Below are 21532 nucleotides of genomic sequence, written 5' to 3'. Positions count from 1 at the left end.
CGCCACAGACCGTGCTCATGTAATACAGTGAACTTAATTGATAAATATTGTGTGTGCTCTGACTGCTCCACTGACCAGTCATTCCTCCATCTCTCTCCCTCTCCTCAGGCCTTCCTATTCCCCAAGACACAACAATACTGAAATTAGGCCAATTAATAACCCTAAAATAGCCTCTAAGTGTTCAACTGAAAGGAAGACTAACATGTGTCTCACTTTAAATCAAAAGCAAGAAATGATTACGTTTAGTGAGGGAGGTATGTTGAAAGCTGAGATAGGCCAAATGCTAGGCCTTTTGCGTCAAATGGTTAGCTAAGTCGTAAATCCAAAGAAAAAGTTCTTCAAAGAATTTAAAAGTGCTACTTCGATGAACACACAAATGACAAGAAAATAAAACAGCCTTATTGCTGATATGGAGACAGTTCTAGTGGTCTGGATAGAAGATCAAACCAGTCACCACATTCCCTTAAGCCAGAGCCTAATCCAGAGCAAGGCCATAACTCTCTTCAATTCTGTGAAGGCTGAGAGAGGTGAGGAAGCTGCAGAAGAAAAGTCTAAAGCTAGCAGAGGCTGGTTCACGAAGCTTACGGAAAGAAGCCGTCTCCATAACATAAAAGTGCAGGCGAAGCAGCAAGTGCTGATGGAGAAGCTGCAGCAAGTTATCCAGAAGATCTGGCGAAGAGAATCATTGAAGGTGGCCACACTAAACAGCAGATTTTCAGTGTAGACTAAACAGCCTTACGTGAGAAGATGCCATCCAAGCCTTTCACAGCCATTCAAAGGACAGGCTGACTCTCCTGTAAGGGGCTAATAACAGCATGTGACTTTAAGTTGAAGCCAAGCTCATTTACCATTCTGGAAATCCTAGGGACCTTAAAATTTATGCTGATTCTGTATGAATTTTAGGATAGTCTTTTCTATTTGTGTAGAAAATTTCATCGAAATGTTGATAGGAATTGCATTTAATCTGTAGATCTCTTTGAGTAGTAAGGATGTTTTAATAATATCAGTTCTTCCAATTCAAGAACACGAGATATCTTTTCATTTATTTGTGTCTTCAGTTTCTTTCATCAGTGTCTTATTTCAGTGTACCGTATAGTTACCTCAAAATCCTCAACAAAAGCCTAGCAAACCAAATTCAAGAGCACACTAAAGCAATCATACACCATGATCAAGAGGGATTTACCCCGGGATGCAAGGATGTACCAACACACGCAAATCAATGTGCTACACCATATTAACAGAATGAAGGATAAAAACCATATGAACACTTCAATAGATGCAGAAAAAGCAACTGAGAAAATTCAACATCCTTTCATGACAAAAACTCACAACAAATTAGGTGTACAAGGAATGTTCCTCAACATAATAAAGGCTATATATGACAAGCCCACAGCTACCAGGTAACATCATACTCAACGGTCAAAAGTTAAAGCCTCTCCTCTAAGATTAGGAATAAGATAAGAATGCCCACTCTTGCCACTTTTATTAAAGACAGTAGTGGAAGTCCTAGCCACAGCAATTAGGCAAGACAAAGAAATAAAAGGCACACAAATGGAAAGAAATAAGTAAAATTATCTGTTCATAGATTTTACGATCTTAGATATAGAAAACCCATAAGACTTCACTAAAAAATTGTTAAAACTAATAAATGAATTCAGTAAAGTTGCAGGATACAAATCAATAATTAAAAATCTGTTGCATTTCTATGCACTAACAACAAACTATCAGAAAGAGAAATTAAGTAAACAATCCCATTTAGAACTGTACCAAAAACAAATGATAATACCACAGTTCATGGTAATTCTACCATCTCTAACTTTGCTCCTTGATGAGTCAAAAGCCCTGTGGTAAGACGTGAGGTATAGCAAGAACAGAGACACAACTTAGCAAATAGTCTTGGTGTTTTCTGGTTTGGGCAAGGGGGTTAAGTAGAAGAAAGGACATCTTTGTGGTCATCAAAACGGGATAATACTTGAAATATGGTACATGAATAGATTAAAAATTATTGTGGTTGCATGAATAAACCTTAAAATTTTACATTTATTTTCATTTGCAACTTTAATAAATATTCTTTCAATTCTGAAGACGGGGACTCATAGGGGATGTGATACCCTAAAATCTCATGGGCTTTCAGAATCCTGCCTGTCAGGACATCTGCTGCATTTCAAAGACACAGGCAGGGATGGAATGACGAGTGAAGCCTCTCAGGAGAGTAAGTGGAAAAATACCGAACAGTGTACTGTATTCAAGAAAAATCACTCCCTGCGTTGTAGATTCTGTTTTTATTCTCATGTAACTAAAGCATTCATGTTGGAACATTTTCAGTAAAATCAAACTGCAATGATCTGACTTTGACCCAGAGATTACATTATTTTCTGAGAAATCCTTAGAAATGAGATCTCCATGATAGAAAATAGGTGTAGGAGAGGAGAAAGGGGATTGTTCTTCTTTAGCTCAATTTGTAGCAAACTGGAGTTGGGGTTTCTTTCTTTTTTTAAGTTTGTAAAAGGAAGCTTCTTTCATAATATGTCTCAGGATATTATTTCCTTGGTGGGACTTCCTGATGAATAATGTAACCTAAGTGCTCAGGAAGTACCGATCCACTCCAGCTTTGTACTCTGTGGAGGGTGGCGCTGGACCGAGCACGAAGCGATCACAGTCAGTTCCCTTTGGTGTCAATAAATAAAAACAACAAAAACTTCTGTTGCTCTAGTCCACATCAATACTATTCAACAGGCTTTACGTACGAACACTCAGAATGAGAAGACAACTCAGACAGAGGCAGAAAGAATCAGGAAGAGATAACTTCAGGGTTCTGGTTAAAGAACCGTGTGAGTTATGACATTTAAGGAGTGAGGGTGAGAGAGCAACAGCATTGATTGTTATGGGGAAAGCCCAAATACTGTGAGCACAGAAACCTAACTTGAGGAAGGATCTTGCAGAAATTTGATCACATTCTGGTTATCAGACACCCCCAAATAGAAATACAATGATACAGTTTTAAAGTAGAAAAAGATTTTCCAAAAGAGAAAGAGCATGGTCAATTCACACCCATTTTCATGACCATTTCTAAAAAGGCCTCCTGGCATACTAGATACAGTTTTGTTTTCTTTTAAATGATCAGGTTAGATTAAAGTGCCTAAGAAAGTTGAACACTATTGTTAATGCATGGATTAATAAAATCTTTTAGAAACCACTTGGCCAAATTGCCTTTAAACCATGTACAAGATGAGATGTGAGATTCACAGTAAGTGAAGCACTGGGAACATTTGACTGGAAAATTCTTTCACATTTTCTCTTTATGACTAAGTTCCACTAGTAGTGTTTTCTAACTCCCATGACGAAACTGAGTTTTAGCTACTGAAAACTCCTACAATTAAAAACAAACACTATTAGAAAGTCTTTTCAATAAAATGCTTGATGGGTCAAGAAACCACTAACGTTTAGTATCTGAAATACATCTTTTAAAACTCAAAATCATACACCTTGAATGAAGAAAGCAAAACTTACAGCTGCGATTTGCTCTCTAGTCTGGTCCTTACCATCTTTCATTTAAGAACATCCACGTCACAGGCCAAGAAGCCAACTGAAAGCGCCGGCTGCTTAGGCCAGTGAGAACGGTTCAGTATCTCAGGGTCAAATGGTTATTCCAATCAATGTCACCAATGCGCATTAGGTTGGCAGTGAAAGGTACTGTTATTTAATAGATGACACCTGCTCTATCACTGTAACACTGCAAAAAAACAAAGATAACTTCTCGGTTCGTGTTGGAGAAAAACTTGAATGTTTACATCCCCTACCAGCCTCGCTCTCCTTGAATATTCTCCTGGTATGTTTCCCTGGAATAGACAGATTCCCATTTCATAGCAGCTTTTTAATGTCATCATGTATTAGTGGATGGGTGGGGAACTCAAATTTACCGATGGGCCTAATTTCTAATGTGAATCCTAGCAGAAAGATGAAAAGATTCCTAAATGCTTAGTATCCATTGAATCAATGCCACAGGGTTATGCTTTCAATGGGCTCTTTGCACTAGTTTGGTCATATGTTTGACAACCCAATGCATGTAGTTTTAACTCACTTTTGCTCACTCTTGATTGAGTGTGTATAAATATACATCCTCAAATAAACTACACTGTTCTCAGATTTTTCTATGTCCAAGGTACACTTTCTTGCATTTTGACATTCACTTGATTACAACATGAAATTTACAACATCTGAACTACTGCAGGACACAAAACACAGTTCTATCGAGTAGCAACTACTTCTCAGGTAAGACCTAAGTTCAGCTCCTGCACTGGACAATGGTTTGATGCCTCAATTTCACAGACAACTTCACAGTGACACACAACACCTAAGCACATTTTCGGTTAGCCTGTGCTCTGAGAAATCTGAATCCAGATAAAAACGTGGTTTCCCCCTTACTGTCTGGCCACTGAAGCATGCTGTTCCCATCTGGTGTAGCAAAGTACTTTACAAAAAAGGAGTCCTCCTTTCTTGCAAAACCCAAACCATTTGCAAACCATCTGTGATGTCCATGCTGTGTCAGCACACCAGAAGCATCTGGTTTTCTTACGTTGCTTTCCAACCATGGGCTCCATTCAAACTTTAGGCTAACCTTGTACAGAGTGAGATTCCACCAGGCATAGACTTTTAACTTTTGAGTAGGAGTCAATATTTGCTAAATGTTCCATTTTGTAACTCTATCAACAAGCATTTCACAAAGCGCAATGAATGGGATGCTGCTCGTCCATGCCTCGCATCCTCATGAAAGTACAAGGGGTTCTGGAAACCTTGACAGAGAGAGAAAATCAATTATTTCTCTCCCTGCTATTACTCAGCTCTTGCCGACTATTTATCTTACGTGTGATGATGACTAATATTCTCCGAACGGCAAGCAGACGCTCTTTAAGCGAGGTCACGCCAAGTATAGCCAGCTGAGCCTTGAGTTCCAACGGCAACACTGCCAGGATCCACCAGGACCAAGCAGGACCACTAGGATTACTCTGCAAAAGAAAGGAAAAGAAACCACAAAATTATCGCCTAAAATACAAGCCTACCCCTCCAACATTGTCTTTTGTTTCACCAACAGACATATGAGCAAGAATTGAGTGCCACCTCCTAAGTTAGGTTTACTTCACAACTCATTCAGCCCTCGAAACACACAGTTTACTCCTATGCTACACATCTAAGTGGGGGGGAACTCACAAAAGGACTGCAAAGAGAAGTATCTTCCAATGCAGAACCCCAGCTGAGAACCAGGGAGGGGGCACTCTGGAGTCACCATGGTTCAGAGTGAGGTAGATTCTACTGAAAGATTAGGAGTCACACTGAGGACAAAGTGCACAGGGACAGCCAAGCCACTATGAGGAAGGAACCGGCCTCCCTCCCAACTGTTAGAGAAAAAGACCTTCTGTATGATTCACAACTCTCCTTTTCCCTCCTCATCTAACAGAGCAGGAAAAACTGAGTAGCATGCTTAATGGGAAGGGCTCGGCATAAAAATATCTCCCACATACCACCTACAATCTTCTGTGGTAGGAAGAAAAATGGTCTCCCAGAAGTGCCCACCCCCTAATCCCTGAAGCCTGTGCACATGGAGGCTTCCACGGCACAAGGGGCTCTGCAGATGTGAGTAAGTCAAGGACCTTGAGATGGAGAGGTCATGCTAGATGATCCTGGTGGGTTCTCCTTCAAGCAAGAGCTCTTCTGGGCCGTGGTCAGAGGGAGATGTGCGCTATGGAAGAATGGTCAGAGAGGGCAACGTTGCTGGCTTGGAAGATGGAAGAAGGGGCACGAACCAAGCAATGCCAGCAGCCTTTAGAAGGTAAAAAAGCTAAGGAAATGGATTCTCCTTTAGAATCTCCAGAAAGGACAAAGTGCTGCCATCACCTTGCTCATAGCCCAATGAGACCTGTGTCTGATTTCTGACCTCCAGAACTGCAAGATAATAAACTTATTTGTTTTGTTTGTTTGGTGAGGAAGACTGGCCCTGAGCTAACATCTGAGCCCATCTTGCTCTAGTTTATATGTGGGTCGCTGCCACGGCATGGCTTGATGAGCAGTGTGTCGGTCCACGCCTGGGACCCAAACCTGCGAACCTCAGGCCACTGAAGTGCAGCACAGTGTACCGACCTTAACCACTACGCAACCAGGCCAGTCCCTAAATTTCTGTTGTTTAAGCCACTGTATTTGTGTAATTTGTTACAGCTATAATAAAAAGTTAATACCTCCCCCAATTAGAGATTAAGTTGGATTAATAAGCAAAAATCCCTACAAAAAGAATGATTCATACCTTAATTGGAGTTAGTCTAAGCACCTTTCTTTCTGAATCTGAGCTACAATACAGAGTAGGAAGAGGGGGTGATAAGAGAGTGGAGGGTGAGGAGGGACTCAGAGGCAACTTCTGGCTTAAAGCACTGTCTTGAGTTTGGAAAAGACAGAACTCCGGTGGGGGTAAAAGACAGAAGCCCTCAAAAGAGAGGAAAAGACAAAAATGGATGGAAAAGACACAAAAGACATTTCATGTGACCCTGAACCCACTGAGAGAGAGCTGGTCCTGCTTCCCCACTTTCCCCAAGAGGGGTGTGTGTACAACGGAAACTGTGTGCTCTCAGCCACAACCCTAAACCATCCCTGCCTGGTTCTGTCACCCAGACGCCAAGGAGAGGAGTTACCTGCACTTGGAAATGCTTCACACACCTGAAGCCAATTCGTTGCTTAAAAAACCAGCTTCACCAAAAGCCCTGCTGGGGGCACAAGCAGAAGCCAGTGACGACTGAATGGAAGGGACCACAAGGGCAGGGAAGCTCCTAATTTAACACGACTTAGGGCATCTGCTCTTCATTTAGTCAACACCTGTTTATTAGGGGCCAGGCAATGTGATGTGCCAAACGTGGAGTGTTGATGCCAATAAACTAAAATTACTATTTAAATCTTATGATGTTGGTGAGAGAAGTAAAAGCACAAAAGCTGAGGGCCGATCAGAATAAACTGATTTGTGATAGAAAAGAAATTATCTTTATGTAGTAGCAATCAGAAAACATTTATTGTTTTGCTCCAAGAGGCACATGCTACTCTATTAGGCACTTCCTGGGGCTGCTAATAAATGAACTGATTCATAAGCAATCACAATGAAGTATATCACACAACAGTGCCACACACCACACACCACAACAGGAAATAACAGCATTATATAAGAAAAAAGGAGAATGTACCTGAGGCTCAGGTTCCTGGCTGGCATTAACCCAAAATGACTTAAAATTTGTTCTTTCACGTGATCCTGAAGTGAAGTAAACCAGGAAACAGACTGTTGATCAACTGAATCCTGAAGACTGGCTAGTTCTTCATACTCTGCACCTTCCACCTGATCAAGGAAAGGAGACAACCATTTTCACAACTCGTTATTACACATGAAATACACTTAGCGACCTCTGCTGCCTCTGCTAAGCGGATTCGAGGTATCTGTTACTTTGATAACTCATTAGTGTTTTATAAACAAGACACATGCTCAACATAGAAACTGCACTTCTTTTTACATAGTGCAGATCTCTCTGTTCTCTATCACATCCTGATTTTTCTCTCAACAACTGTAGGCACATATCCCATGTTATTACGAATAATTTTCATGGCTACATGCAATCATATTTGAGTTATACCATCATTTCCTCTACCATTCACATAAGCTATATTAAGGTTATTTCCAATTTTTCATTTTTAAAAATAACACAGTAATATAAACATTTATGCAAAAATGTTTTTTGTGGTGAAAGAACGGGCTGTCATTCCCTCAGGACAGTTTCCTAGAAGGAGAATTACCAAGTCAAAGAATTAGACATTTTAAAAATTGTATTCCATATTATCCAAAAGATATTTCAGCGACAATGCATTCACTGCATTAGCCTCATGTGAGTGGTGGGCCTGACACTTCAGATGTATCAGGCTTTGCTTCTGGGTACCTATCTCGCTGTCAAGTCACTCATTTCAAGCATGTCTCCGTCCAATTTAGGAACACCTGAGTGGGAAGCGCAAGGACCGGGGATCAGGGGACCCGGATGTGTTCCGGCTTCATCACTGACTCATCTGTGAGTTTCAGCCAGTTGCACAGCCTCCTTAGGATAGAGTTTTCTCATCTGTAAACTGGGAATAAACCATTAAGATCCTCTCTAGCGATAAAATTTCAGTATCTATGAAAACTATAGTAAACTGAGGAATTAGATTATAATACACATAACCATTCTCAATTTGATCTATACAAATCAACTATTCATATGTAGTGTATGGTTTTATTTAAAAAAAGAACTAAAATCATTTCATGTTGTAGCTGTTTAGGCTCCCATTTTAAAATAAATACATACACCATTCAAAGCCGTCATCCACAATAGTGGAAAAACCCTCCATCAGATTTGTCATCAGGGCAGCAGGGGGACCCAGAGAACTATCACCTCCAGTCACAGCCATTAAAACCAGCTCCTGGTCCCAACACCTGGGAGCTGGACTCGCTGTGCTCTGCTCCCCTGTGCTGCAAAGCCCTGTGCTCACAGACGACCTGCAGCAGCAGCTGGAAGGGGGCAGCTGGCACCGTGGTGCGATTCTATGCACAGGTGTCGAGAATGTACACTGCTGTCCCCAGAGTGACTTCCAGTGTGAGGCGAGATGGCTAAAGACTCACTTTCCTCATTTCTCAACATGAACCAAAGAATTCAAGAGAGGGATACAATAATTCCAAGGATTTCGCCCTTCTAAATACTTTTAACGTTTTTGTTGCAGCATAATTCACATACAAAAAATGCACAGATCTTAATTGTTTAGCTCGAAGAGTTTTGTCAACTGTACATTCCAGTGTAACTATCACTGTGAACAGGACAGAGAACATTTCAGTCACCTAGAAGGATTCCTGCATCCCCCTTCCAGTCACTTCCAACTCCCACCCCACAACCACCCTCTGACCTCCATCAGCAGTTACACCTGTTCTTGGAAGTGTATAAACGGAGTCACACAGTAGGCATTTTTCACATCTGGCTCCACCGTCTTAGCACAATGTCAGTGAGATTCATTCCTTTTTATTGCCAAGTATGAACATACTATACTGTACTTACCTGTTGATGAGCATCTGAGCTGTTTCTAGTTTTTTGCAATTAACGAATAAGACTGCTATGGACATCCTTGTACAAGTCTTTTTGAGAATCCCTTCAAAATATTTTGTTGCTCTGCCAAATTATGGATTCTGGTATTTCTATTAGCTACAATTTAATTCTTAAGGGATAAGAGACCTAAGCCTTTTATACTTAGCTTTAGAAGGTATTTTTCAGCACTATTGCTGTACGTCTCATTCTGAACTGATACCAGTATCTAAACAAGGACTGACTACTGCTTGCAAATCAACTCCTGTTCATCAACATTTTACTGGAAACCAGTCATGCTGATTAGTTTACGTATCGTCTATGGCTGCTTCTCTGCTACAAGAGCAGAGTGAGGCAGTGGCAACAGAAACCACGTGGCCTGGAAAGTCTGGAGTATTTATTGTGTGGCCTTTTCCAGAACAGTTTGGACTAGAACATTAAAACAAGGAATCCCAAATCCATTTTGCAATGTTCAGCAACAAGGAAATTTTTTCAGGAGGAGGAGATTTTTCTACCAGCTCCAACTCAGGTAAAAATCCACTGAGATAAAAATAACAAGTGCTGACTTGAGGAGGAAATAAGTAATACTGTCATTAGAAATTTGACCAAGTTTTTCCCCAGTGCTGAAGGAAATAAAGTGACTGACCTCTTTAACACACATCAGTAAAATAAACCTCACCTTTTCATCTTCGAGATATTCAATGTCTGCCGTGTTATACCCATCTCTGTGCTGGTGGCTTAAAACTCTGAACCGACTAATACCAACTGCATCCACAACCGAACTCTCATCAGGGAAGGTTCTCAGGTCCTTAATCTCCAGCATGCAGCCATACTCTGAAATCCTGAAAGGTCAGTCAGGAGACACGACCCCGACTTAAAAAATGCAGGAGGTCTTATTTTTCCCTACATGAAAGTCTGGGTCTTAAAGGAATAAAAAACCAAACAAAACAAATGGTGTCTCCACACTGAACCACCAAGGTAATTTTCTCTAACAGACAGATGCAGATGACTCCTTCTGCTAAATGTGAAACATGCTGGTGTGCGATGGCTGCAGAGAAAGGGCTGGAGGTGAGAGAGCACTTGTATCTCAGCTGTTCAAACAAGCTCGTGCTTTGAGAAGGACCCAAGAGATGGAATCTTAAACCCTCAGCCCCCTTGGCCAGGGAGCAACCTCAAGAGCTCCAGAGAACACGTAGCCTGCCCAGGCCCCCGGGCCAGTCACAGTCTCTGCTCCCTCCACTCCCACTTGCACTGACGCTGGTCAACTCTGCCCTCCCCAGCAAACTGCTATGGAAAGTCGTCTACGGTCACTGCCTTCATCTCCCTGTCTCCATTTCACTTCTCAATGCCCCCAAGTTCTATTGCAACGACCCCAGCAGAAGTCACAAATGACTTGGGCATGACCCTGCTGACCTGTCACTGACCCAACACCATCTGCTGCTCTCCTTCTGCCCTCCCTGACCAGTCCAGCCCTTGACAGCTTGCTTCCTTCACACGCCCCTTACACACTGGGGCTACCCAGGAAGGCATACTTGGCTACTTGTGTCCTCGCCCCAAGCTCTCCCAGCAATCTCACCCACTCTCGTGATTTCAACCGTCATCTGTAACCATCTGTATCGTGATGACACTGGTCTTGCCTATGACGTACCAAGCTCTACACGCAGCAGTTCACAACACGTACTCATTCAAGCTTCACAAAAACACGCAAGCTTAGAAAAATTAAGCCACTTATCTAAGGTCAAATAAGATTTACAGCCAAGATTTGAACCCAAGGCTGCCTGATTCTAAAGTGAGTGAACAACTTCACCATACACCTTCACTTAATGATGAGTGATGATTCCCAAGCTGCATGCCTGCATGGCCAGCTGCCTGCTGGACACTTCTACCGGGATCTCTAATAAAACTCTCTCTTCCTGGTTATGTAACAGGACTACTTTATCTATAGCTGTGGTGTGCATGGAAGCACCCTGAAGATGCCTTCAAGGGAGGACTTGTTGCCCCAGCTATCAGCAGACAGCCTCAGCTGCAGAACCTGTCTCTCTCGTCTGTAGACATAAACCTGTGAGTGGGTACAAACTCCTCTTGCCATCTGCAGCTCTAAGGGGATCTAGACTCTCATGCTTGTCCACGTAAGGCCATTAGAAATTGTCAAAAAAAATTAGCTGAATTCTTCCTACACGCTTGCATAGCTCCTCCTCCAGGCTCTGCCACAGGTGAGCCAGGGCTCTTGTCTCCTCTCTTCCTGGAGGGACCTGTCTTTCCTCTGTTACCCTGAGCAAGCTCCACTCTGACAGGTGCAAGAAATTTAGGTTCTGTAGTTTATCTGGAGTAACACTTTTCTCAGTGTTCTACATCCTTGGTTAGAAGTGGAACTTCTGGAACTTGCTTTTTCACTTTGCTTTTGCTCATTTTGATGAGTCAAATTTTAATATACTCAAATTTATTTATCTCTCCATCTATGCTATGTGCTCTCAGCATCCTCTGTAAAAAACAAAAAAAGAAAAAAACCTTCTTTCCTTATTCCTAATTATAAAAATAGTCCCCAATATTTGCTCTTAAATTTTTTTATATTTTCTTCTTCACATTTCACACTGGGAATGTAAATGTGTTATTTTGTGTTTATGGCGTACGGCAGAGTAGAGATTTGTTTCCCCATGTGGATTACCCACTACTTTTCTGAGCACGTTTTATTGAGTAGTTTGCCTTTCTTTTCACAAAATTCCATATCAATTTGGAGTCCATACATGAGTGGATCTGTTTCTTATCTCTATTCTCTATTTCAATGGTCTTACTATAATTTCTAAGTCTGACATTGTAGGAATATTCTCCCATCTTGCTCAACGGTTTCTTCAAAACTGTCGTGGTCTTGGTCTGTCTTTCACTTTTCCATACAGATTCTAAAATCAGCTTGAAGAATTCCATGAAAACACACTCTTGGGGTGTTGACTGCAACTACTCTGGATTTATAGACCAATTCGGGTAAAACTGGCATCTCTATGACACTGAGTCTATGCATCCATGAGCATGGTATTTCTCTGCATTTATGTAAATCTTCCTGAATGTCTTTCAATAAAGTTGTAGAATTTTCTCCATTGAGGTCCTAACACATATCTGTAGAAAGATCTGTTCCTGGGTATTTATGGTGGAAACTAGTGGGTGGCCCTAAATATCCAGTCTCCTCTCCCTCGTGAGCACACGGGTAGACGGCACTTCCCAGCCTCCTCTGCAGTGAGTGTGAGCAGCAGGGACGTGTGCCCCTTTTCTCCACAATTCTTTAAGAGCACGTGTGCCTCTTCCACAGCTAGAACTTGGATGTAGTGACCTCAGCATGATGATGCAGTGCTGACAAAGCCCTAGGGGATCAGGAAGCGAAGAGGTGGGAAGGACCCAGAGACCCGCAAAGAAGCTCATAAGGGGAGCTGTCTGCTGATCTGGAACATCTTCCCTAGAAAAATGATGTAAAACAAGGAAAGGTAAAAACCAAGTGCTGTGGGTTTTCATAAGACTGAAAATTTTGTGTGTATAAAGGAAGGTTTCTTGGAGGATGTAGTAAATTATTTTAGACCTTAAAAGTTGGACCAGATTGGTTTGTATATTGCTGAGCTAGAAGAGAACTGCAGGCAGAGGGAAACATGGGGGTATGAAAACATGAACTGTATTCGGAGAAGGGCAAATGATATGGCAGTGGACTAGCAGGAATGACGTTTGAAAGGAAGGACTAGGAGACGGATAGAAACAAGGCCGAGATCACGTCATGGATGGCCTGGAATTTATACCTCGTTACGCAATGGGGGCTACTAGAGATTTTCACCATCATCCTAAACCATTCTTCAAGAAAAACGACAAATTATGCACTTAATTAGGACCCCATGAATGCTGATAATTCTCACCCTGCATGCTCAGAAGATAAATACATGCTAAACCATTTGGTGCCAGTTTCCATGCATCTTCTTATCATAAGCCGATAGCGGGGCTCGAAGACGTGGAGAGGACACGGGACAGTGGGGAAGGCCATGGCACACACAAAGATGGGGACGTCTCTGGTCAGACTGTAGGTAAAGGAAAATGTTAACTTAGACGCAGGAGCTGTTAGAAACAGGAGGGAGTACCAGTCACTGTAAAGGAGCAAAAGCTAACCTCAATTCTCTCGTTTACAAAATAAAACCCTGAGGCCTGCAAGTTTTAAGTGGGGGAAAAAAGCGAAGGACCACAGCATGAACAAGTTCCAACTCACCTAAGTTTGCTGCCAAGACTGTCTTATTTAATACGATGAGAGAATATGCTGAATTATATTAGTTTACTTAGAGAAAGTTATAGCTTATGACCACTATAAAAAAATTCTGATGACCTTGAGGGCGTTATGCTAAGTGAAGTAAGTCAGACAGAGAGACAAATACCCTATGATCTCACTCATATGTGGAATCTTAAAAAAAAGGAAAAAAAAAAGTGCCCAGCCACACGGCTGAGTGGTTAAAGTTCTGCGCACTCCACCTCGGCAGCCCAGGTTCGTGAGTTCAGATCCCGGGCACAGACCTGCTCCACTCATCGACCATGATGTGGTGGTGTCCCACATACAAAAAATAGAGGAAGATTGACACAAATGTTAGCTCAGGGTGAATCTTCCTCAGCAAAAAAACAAAAAACAAAAAACCAAGCTCACAGATACAGATAAAAGACTGCTGGTTGCCAGAGGCGGGGGATGGGAGAAATGGGTGAAGGGATCAAAAGGTACAAACTTCCAGTCACAAAATAAATTAAGTCATGGGATGTAATATACAGAATGGTAACCACAGTTAATAATGCTTATTTGTATTGCATATTTGAAAGATGCTAACAGAGTACATCTTAGAAGTTCTCATAGCACGCACAAAAATTTTGTAACTATGTATGGTAACGGATGTTAACTAGACTTACTGTTGTGACCATTTTACAATATCACAAATATGGAATCATTATGTTGTACAGCTGAAACTAATATAATATGTCAATTATACCTCAATAAATAAAAAAATTCTGATGAAAGCAAAAACTACATAGTAGTCAAAAGTAATGCATTCTAAATAAAAAAGAGTTGAAGAATTATAAGATCTCAATAGTTAAAGGTTACCACAACACAAAACTTCAATCACTTTAAAAGATTAAAAAAACTGGCAAGGCTACTTTGGTAATACTGTTTTATGTTCTGTTTCTATATACCTTGCCTTCTCAATTATGAAAAATTCAGTATCACTTACATACAAAGAGAAACTACATAATTTCGTTAAAATACACTTTAAGAATATTTCTTATAACCTCTTTCAATTAAATTTCCATGAAGTTTTGGAATTAATTTTTTTGTATTTTGAGGCTTCCTAATTTCTCGGTCAAGGGGGAGTAAAACTGAGATAAAGCTACAAGGTCAACACACATTTTCTTCTTTAATCTGAACTCAAGAGCAAGGACAGAGCATGAGGACTGACTTTGAAAGTTCTGTCATTTCTTCATCATAAATTCTCTTCCTATCAGACAGTTCATCCGACAAATACCGAAATGTTAATTCTTCAGCCAGAACAGTTATATTAAAATTTCTGCTTGCCAACAACTGTAACAAAAGAAGATGTTAAATAACACCTCATGGTAATTAATTCTAAAGAGCAAAGCACCCTCTTCCCTGTTGACAGAGGTCAACAAAGGTAGAGCGTTGTGGTCTTCGAGAAGACAAAGGGCATGGGGAGATGGGAGCATGGAGGTCAGCCTGTGGCAGGGATGGGGGACAGGGCAGTTCCTTCCCATGGGAAAAGGGCAGGAGAAGGTGTTCACCTGGAGGAAGGATGAGGCAATCTCAATCCTGATGGCTTCTAGATTTTCAATCAAGTATCATAATGTCAGGGAGGGGTGCAGCAGTGAGTTGGGATACGTTGGGAGAGAAGAGAAAAATGAAATAATCATCTTGCAGAGTGAAAAACTGAAGTTACTAGAAAGAATAGTAAGAATGACTACTAATGTTTTCAGTCCAAGATTTCAGATTATAAATTTAAATTGAAACCAATCTTCCCAATTTTGTGGTTTTTCTCTTACTTTGCCATGTTACTTATACAGACATGTAAAAAGCATGGCTGACTTTATTCGGGTTGAGAAAGGGAGTAAGAGACCAAGGAATTAAATAAAGCTGGATATGAAGGGAAAGTAGGTGGAAGTTGAATTACAAAGTGCTAGGATCAATGGGCGGAAGGTTCACATGTGGCTCAAGAACTATTACCCTGGGTGTGTGCACTGTTTTTCTCTCAGGCATATGAATTTGCAAACAATAGCTCTTTTTCACGGACACTTAAAACTTAAGGTAGCGACTGCGGATGCTTCATGGAAACTAAGTTAGGCCTTAAAACAGCACTCACTACAGGTCATCTCTACACTGCACTAACAGAGAAGGGGGGTCACAGGAAGGTTAAGGGACCAGCGCAGAGCCCCCGGGGCACAGCCAGGACCCCAGGCCTGGTGGGCTTCCGTGTGCTCCTGCTGCTTTGGTAACTGGCTGCACTGCTGGCTCTACGTACGTCTCACACACTTAGGTCTGCGTGAATCCTGACACGCTGCCGGGTTTCCCTTCAGCCTGCGTGAACAAGCTACCTGTACTGCTGTAACTGATGAGAACCAGGAGTTCAAGCACTGGAAACAACTGTGTGTGGGAACCTCAGTCACAGCATAACCAGCAGAAACAAGTTTCACTTAGTTCACGATACTACTTCGTAATTTTCATTATTAATCACATAGGCATTTTATAAACTGTCAGTTTATGGTATCCTTTTACTGAAGAGCAGGGCAATAAAATCTGCTTTACTTGACATTATGTTAACCAAGACTTCTGTCCATACACAGATAATCGATAATTCATATTTATAGTAATGCATGTGAGGAAGTCTAAACTCATGAAGTGATTTCTGGATTGAAAAAGGATCGAATTACGATTCTGGATTTTAGCTAGTGTTGTTATATGCTAATTTCTGGAACATTGGCAATCTTCGTATAGCTCACATGTAATCATTCCTTCAACAAAGATTTCTGGAACCTCTAGTATGTGTTCTGGTCCCTGGAGACAGAGTGAAAATCAGACAGAAGTCATCTCTGTCCCTAAGGAGCTCATATTCAAGTGCCACCTGCAGACACTGCTTCACCACACAGCCCCCTGCAAGGCAGCACTGAACAAAGAGGGGAATGAAGGGTCTGTGGTACAAACCGTGGTCCCAGACACACATTTCACTCTGTGAGAACAGGCAAGCATCTCCACCAGGGTTGTACCTACTGGCCCAGGCAAGTATGGGTGACAAAGTAGCAGGCAAGATGCAATGTCATCGTTATCAAGAACAGACAGCAAACGCCCTGGAGTAGATCCACATAGGAGCCACCAAAGGAAACCGCTATGTAGACTCAAAAAGCCTCAACCGTCATGACACAGTGCATAGCACGATGGCTAATATTCATGAGAACCCAGAATAACTCAGAAATCAGTATGAATGTAATTTAACACAGCAAGTACATGCATACAATGCTTTAGAAAGGGTTCCATTATAGTAACATTTAAGTTTTAGCAGTAAATTAAAAATTATTTTAAAATTATTAGTTACAATTATTTAACAATTCACTTAAGTCTATCATCTCCTTCATCATGTCAGATTTAAAAATCAATTATACAGTACACTCATTTACAAAAACCACTTTATCCTATTTAAGATGCAGTGAGGGGCCGGCTCAGTGGCACAGTGGTTAAGTTCACACATTCTGCTTCTTGGTGGCCCAGGGTTCACTGGTTCGAATCCCAGGTGCGGAGATGGCACCACTGCTTGGCACGCCATGCTGTGGTAGGCGTCCCACATATAAAGTAAAGGAAGATGGGCACAGATGTTAGCTCAGGGCCAGTCTTCCTCAGCAAAAAAGAGGAGGACTGGCAGTAGTCAGCTCAGGGCTAATCTTCCTCAAAAAAAAAAAAAAAAAGATGCAGTGAGTGAGTTTAATCTCCAGGAGGTAATTAAGGCAAACATAATTAGTACCATTTTATGGATGAAAAAATAAATCCCCTCCCCGACAAAGAACTTCCTTCATGGAAAGTTAGTGTACCAACTGGACCAGAGCCCAATACAGGTGATACAGATTCATTATTGAAAAACTGATCAGAAAGCCTTCAGCTTTTAAGTGTTGTTTACTGTATTTATCATACCTAACATATGGATTTAACTGTTTATATTTGGGTTTGCTGTAAGTGCCGTGGAGTCAGACAGTACTCTGCTGCTATTCACAGGGTTTTCATGGCCAATTTTTTCGGAAGTGGGTGGCCAGGTCCTTCTTCCAAGTCTGCTGAAGCTCTGCTGAAACCTGTCCACCATGGGTGACCCTGCTGGTATTTGAAACCCTGGTGGCAGAGCTTTCAGCATCACAGCAACATGCAGCTGCCACAGTATGACAACTGACGGATGGTGTGGTTCCCTGAGCGGGAAATGTACCCAGGCCACAGCAGTGAGAGCACCAAATCTTATCCACTAGACCCCAGGGTTGGCATATTTGGGTTGGACATAATTAAATAGCTTCTCCATGGAACTTAGGTTTTACTGGTTTTGATTTCAGAGAAAAGATACCTATAACTGACAGCACACCAAAGGGGCTTCCCAGTAGTCAGAAACGATCAAGTCCTCAATCCTACACAAACTGAGCACGATAATGTGACTCTGCCTTGAGATGAGGTAAAGGAGAGAATCCTTGACACGTTAAGTGCACCATAATGTTATCTCAGTCTTTCATGATTAACGTATGGTAAGGACTCAGTAATGTTATCTCAACTCTTTATAATCAACACATAGTGAGAGCTCCAATAATGTCACCTATTTTCAACATATCAACCATAATTCGTGCCTGGAAATTTCCTTGAAATTTAGTTGTTTCTGTATCTAAAATTCCTCTGTGTATTCTTCAAGAAATCAGAGAGATGAGAAAGAGACCTATCTTTGATTGGAGAAATCTGACTTTAATAAATGGGTAGCAGAAGCAAAGCCAACCCATGAAACGAGCAGGTACCGAGGGATGAGAAGAGGGCAAAACCGTCTTGTCGTTTCACAAGAAATACTTACTTCCGAAAGTTTTTCTTTGCACAGTGGACAATGTGGTGCATGGTCGAGGCAGCGCTCAAGGCATTTTAGGCAAAAGGTGTGTCCACACGGTGTAGTGACAGGCTCAAAGAGCAACCTGGAAAACACATCTGAGTTTTCAGCAAAAAATGTCCAGGTAGACTTTCAAATAATCTGTTTATTTTATAGTAAGAATTCCTTAGGCGATTCCTTTACTTTCTGGAAATCACTTATATCCATTTCCATTTGTATTTTTATCAAATTTTTAAAAAATAAATCAATTATTACTGAGATATATGTAATTTTTCTGATAATAAAAACATCATTATGTTTAGGATATAAAATTCAGGAAGGCTGAATTCTTCAAAGAGTTGCATTCACTCTACGTGATCCTACCTCATGCAAAGGGCACACTCAAAGTTGGTTACATCTATCGAAAGCTCTGGACTTTCTCCTATGTTAGAGTTCATGTTTCTTTGAGGTGAGGAATCTGCCTCTGAAAACATTTAAAATGCTGTAACTAACACCTGCACATGTGGCTAACAGCATGCAGTAACTGCATGTCCTCTGGATAGTTACACCAATGTAACAAGCCACGCCAGGCAGGAAGAGCTCCTGTCGAGTTACCAGTATACAGCAATAACTGATCTAGACAGTAAGCATGAATAAAAGTTGGTACACCTAAATTTTCTCTGCTATTTTTGACAATCAAGTCCTTGAAGGATTAACCATTTAAACTGTTCTATAATCTTAAGGCTGATATATTCATTTCCTCATTAAATTTAAACTACCTGTGTAAAGTTTTTTTTTTTTTTTTAACTATACTGAATATTAGCTAACATTCTATCCCTTTGGAGTCACACAACTCTAGGAGAACACAGTTTACTGACCTTTCTTGGGAATTTTTCCAGGGGCCTTCAGGTCACGTGCATCCTCCAAATCACTCGGAAACTCTCTCTTTAAACCAGCGCTGGGCACTACTGCAAGGAGACTTTCTAACACTTCTTTATCCTCTTCAAAGTGTAGACCCAGCACAAAACATAAAACTGAAGAATTGGCATTTTTTAAACACATCAGATTTCTGAGATGCATTCTGGTTAAGTAGGAAAAAAGAATCCTGAATATTAAAGAAACCACAACATAAGACAAAAAAAACTCATGCAGTAGCCTTTCCTAGAAATTTCGGAAAGAAGAGGGCTTATACTCTTCCTTCATAATTGGTTTCATCTATTAACTTCTAAGATGAACTTTCCATTTTTCATGGTAAAATATAGGATCATTTCTTCCTGGGACAGATCAATTGAACATCAATCTTCATATCTTCAAATCATCCACTGCTTTCTTTTCTCCAGGCCAAAATAATTTCAAGCCTCCTGATGTTTTGGGTTGTTTGGAGATGTCTAAAAGTTTCTTTTATCTTCAATCATTTTCCTTACTTCCACCAACTTCCTTTAAAACTTTCAACTCTCAAGTTGAGGAGCTAGAACTGGTCTTGAGAAGTACTTCTAACATCATGCCACAGTCTGAATAACTTGTAAACGTTCAAAATCAAGGAATTACATAAAGCTTAATCAAGACAATATTGACAAACAACCACGTCATACCTTAGAGCGCCCTGCATTATCAGCTTCTTCCTGGGGAGGCTGGGTGTTGACACGGCTGCGACAGTGAGCCTTTAGTCTGGGGTTCAAGATGCCACCTTGGACGGAAGACGTTATATTTGGACACACGTTTTCTGAAGCTGGAAAAAACGCCTCACACATTACCTACAAAATTGTCACAAAGAGGGGCTGGCCCCGTGGCCGAGTGGTTAAGTTCACGCACTCCGCAGCAGGCGGCCCAGTGTTTCGTTAGTTCGAATCCTGGGCGCAGACATGGCAGTGCTCGTCAAACCACGCTGAGGCAGCATCCCACATGCCACAACTAGAAGAACCCACAACGAAGAATACACAACTATGTACTGGGGGGCTTTGGGGAGAAAAAGGAAAAAATAAAAAAATCTTTAAAAAAAAAAAATTGTCACAAAGAACAAAAGTATTTTACAACACTTTTGAAAAATATATAATACGCGTATACATTCAGAGGAAACTATGAGGCCAAATAGGCCTAAAACATCGAAAAGAATAACTACCATATTCCAATTGACAATATTTAAAATTCAAACATTTCTGAAACCACAGTCAACGTTTTAAGCACTTTAGCTCTCAGTCCCTTTCCATCTTAGTCTTAACAATTACGAAATATGAGCCTTACACTTTCCTTCTGTATGGTCCTCACACATCTCCAGAAAATCTCCCCTAAAAGTCTCATTAATAAGAGAGAAAAGTAGGGTGTAGAGGTTGCAGGGGTCTCAGATTAAATCTAAACTGTGATCGCCCACAGGAGTGAGATTATTTCTAGAGGACGGCTCAATTTACAAGAGAAACAGAAGAGTCACCTAGTAAGAATCTGAAAGGAAGAGAAGGTGAAACGCCATAATTCTAGTTGAAGAACCATGAACCGGCTTTCAGTGGTGGTGGGAAGTGACTGCCAGTCAGTCGATGGTCCTGCCAAACCCAATGGACTCAGCTGAATCCAAGGGCATGAGAGAGGCAAAAAGGAGTGACTGACACCTCAACGAGTCCCCCTGCTGTTCTTCACGTGACAGGTGAGTGCACCAGAACCCTGACCTCTGTAGCAATGAGGAACAGCATCTCAGCAGGGACATCGGTGTCCTCAGCACTGGGTCTGACGAGCTTCAGTGGAGCTGCGGGAGGCTGCCAGGGAGGGTACCATGTTTCATGGGCATCAACAGGCTGGCAGTGTTTTGGCACTGTCTGTGATACGAGATACCTATCACCCATAGAATGCTGGAGGGGAAAACACCATGTCTGAAAAAGCCCCAGACAGACAAGAATGCACAAGACCTAAATTCTGGTCCTGGGACTTTCGTGAATCTGCCTAATCTCACTGAGCTCAGGCGGAATTTTAGGCTGTTCTAAGCGTCACCTGAGATAAGATACGTCTTAAGATTCTTGTAAGATTTTTGAGTGGGACAAAGCAGGCAGGGATAGTTCAAATAGCCAACTCCAGACTGAATATTATTTTGACAAGTTGAAATAATAGCCAAAACCAATGAGCTACAACTCAACAGGATTAACAAAGACCAATTAACTGGAAAAAAAAAAAAAAGGGATAAAAATATGCTAGAGGGGCCGGCCCCATGGCTTAGCAGTTAAGTCCTGTGACTCAACTTTGGTGGTCCAGCTTCAGTGGTTTGGACGTCAGGCAAGGACCTACATCACTCATCAAGCCATGTTGCACTGGTGACCCACATAA

The 21532-nt window shown here is 41.4% G+C and overlaps 1 protein-coding gene across 1 annotated transcript in view; it reads right to left on the bottom strand.

Annotated features, from left to right (window-relative positions):
* Positions 1-4688: 4688 nt before the first annotated feature.
* LONRF2 (LON peptidase N-terminal domain and ring finger 2) overlaps positions 4689-21532 on the bottom strand; it is a 42397-nt gene continuing 25553 nt past the window's right edge. The window contains 11 exon segments of the mRNA XM_046663510.1: positions 4689-5006; positions 7218-7237; positions 7240-7366; positions 9802-9964; positions 13013-13171; positions 14582-14703; positions 18218-18332; positions 18611-18704; positions 19105-19282; positions 19284-19307; positions 19819-19980. Coding sequence (XP_046519466.1) covers positions 4812-5006; positions 7218-7237; positions 7240-7366; positions 9802-9964; positions 13013-13171; positions 14582-14703; positions 18218-18332; positions 18611-18704; positions 19105-19282; positions 19284-19307; positions 19819-19980 — 1359 coding nt within the window. The 3' untranslated portion in view covers positions 4689-4811.

Source organism: Equus quagga, chromosome 5 (assembly GCF_021613505.1).
Source record: "Equus quagga isolate Etosha38 chromosome 5, UCLA_HA_Equagga_1.0, whole genome shotgun sequence".
Classification (NCBI taxonomy): Eukaryota; Metazoa; Chordata; class Mammalia; order Perissodactyla; family Equidae; genus Equus; species Equus quagga.
This window is presented reverse-complemented; position numbering and strand designations above follow the sequence as displayed.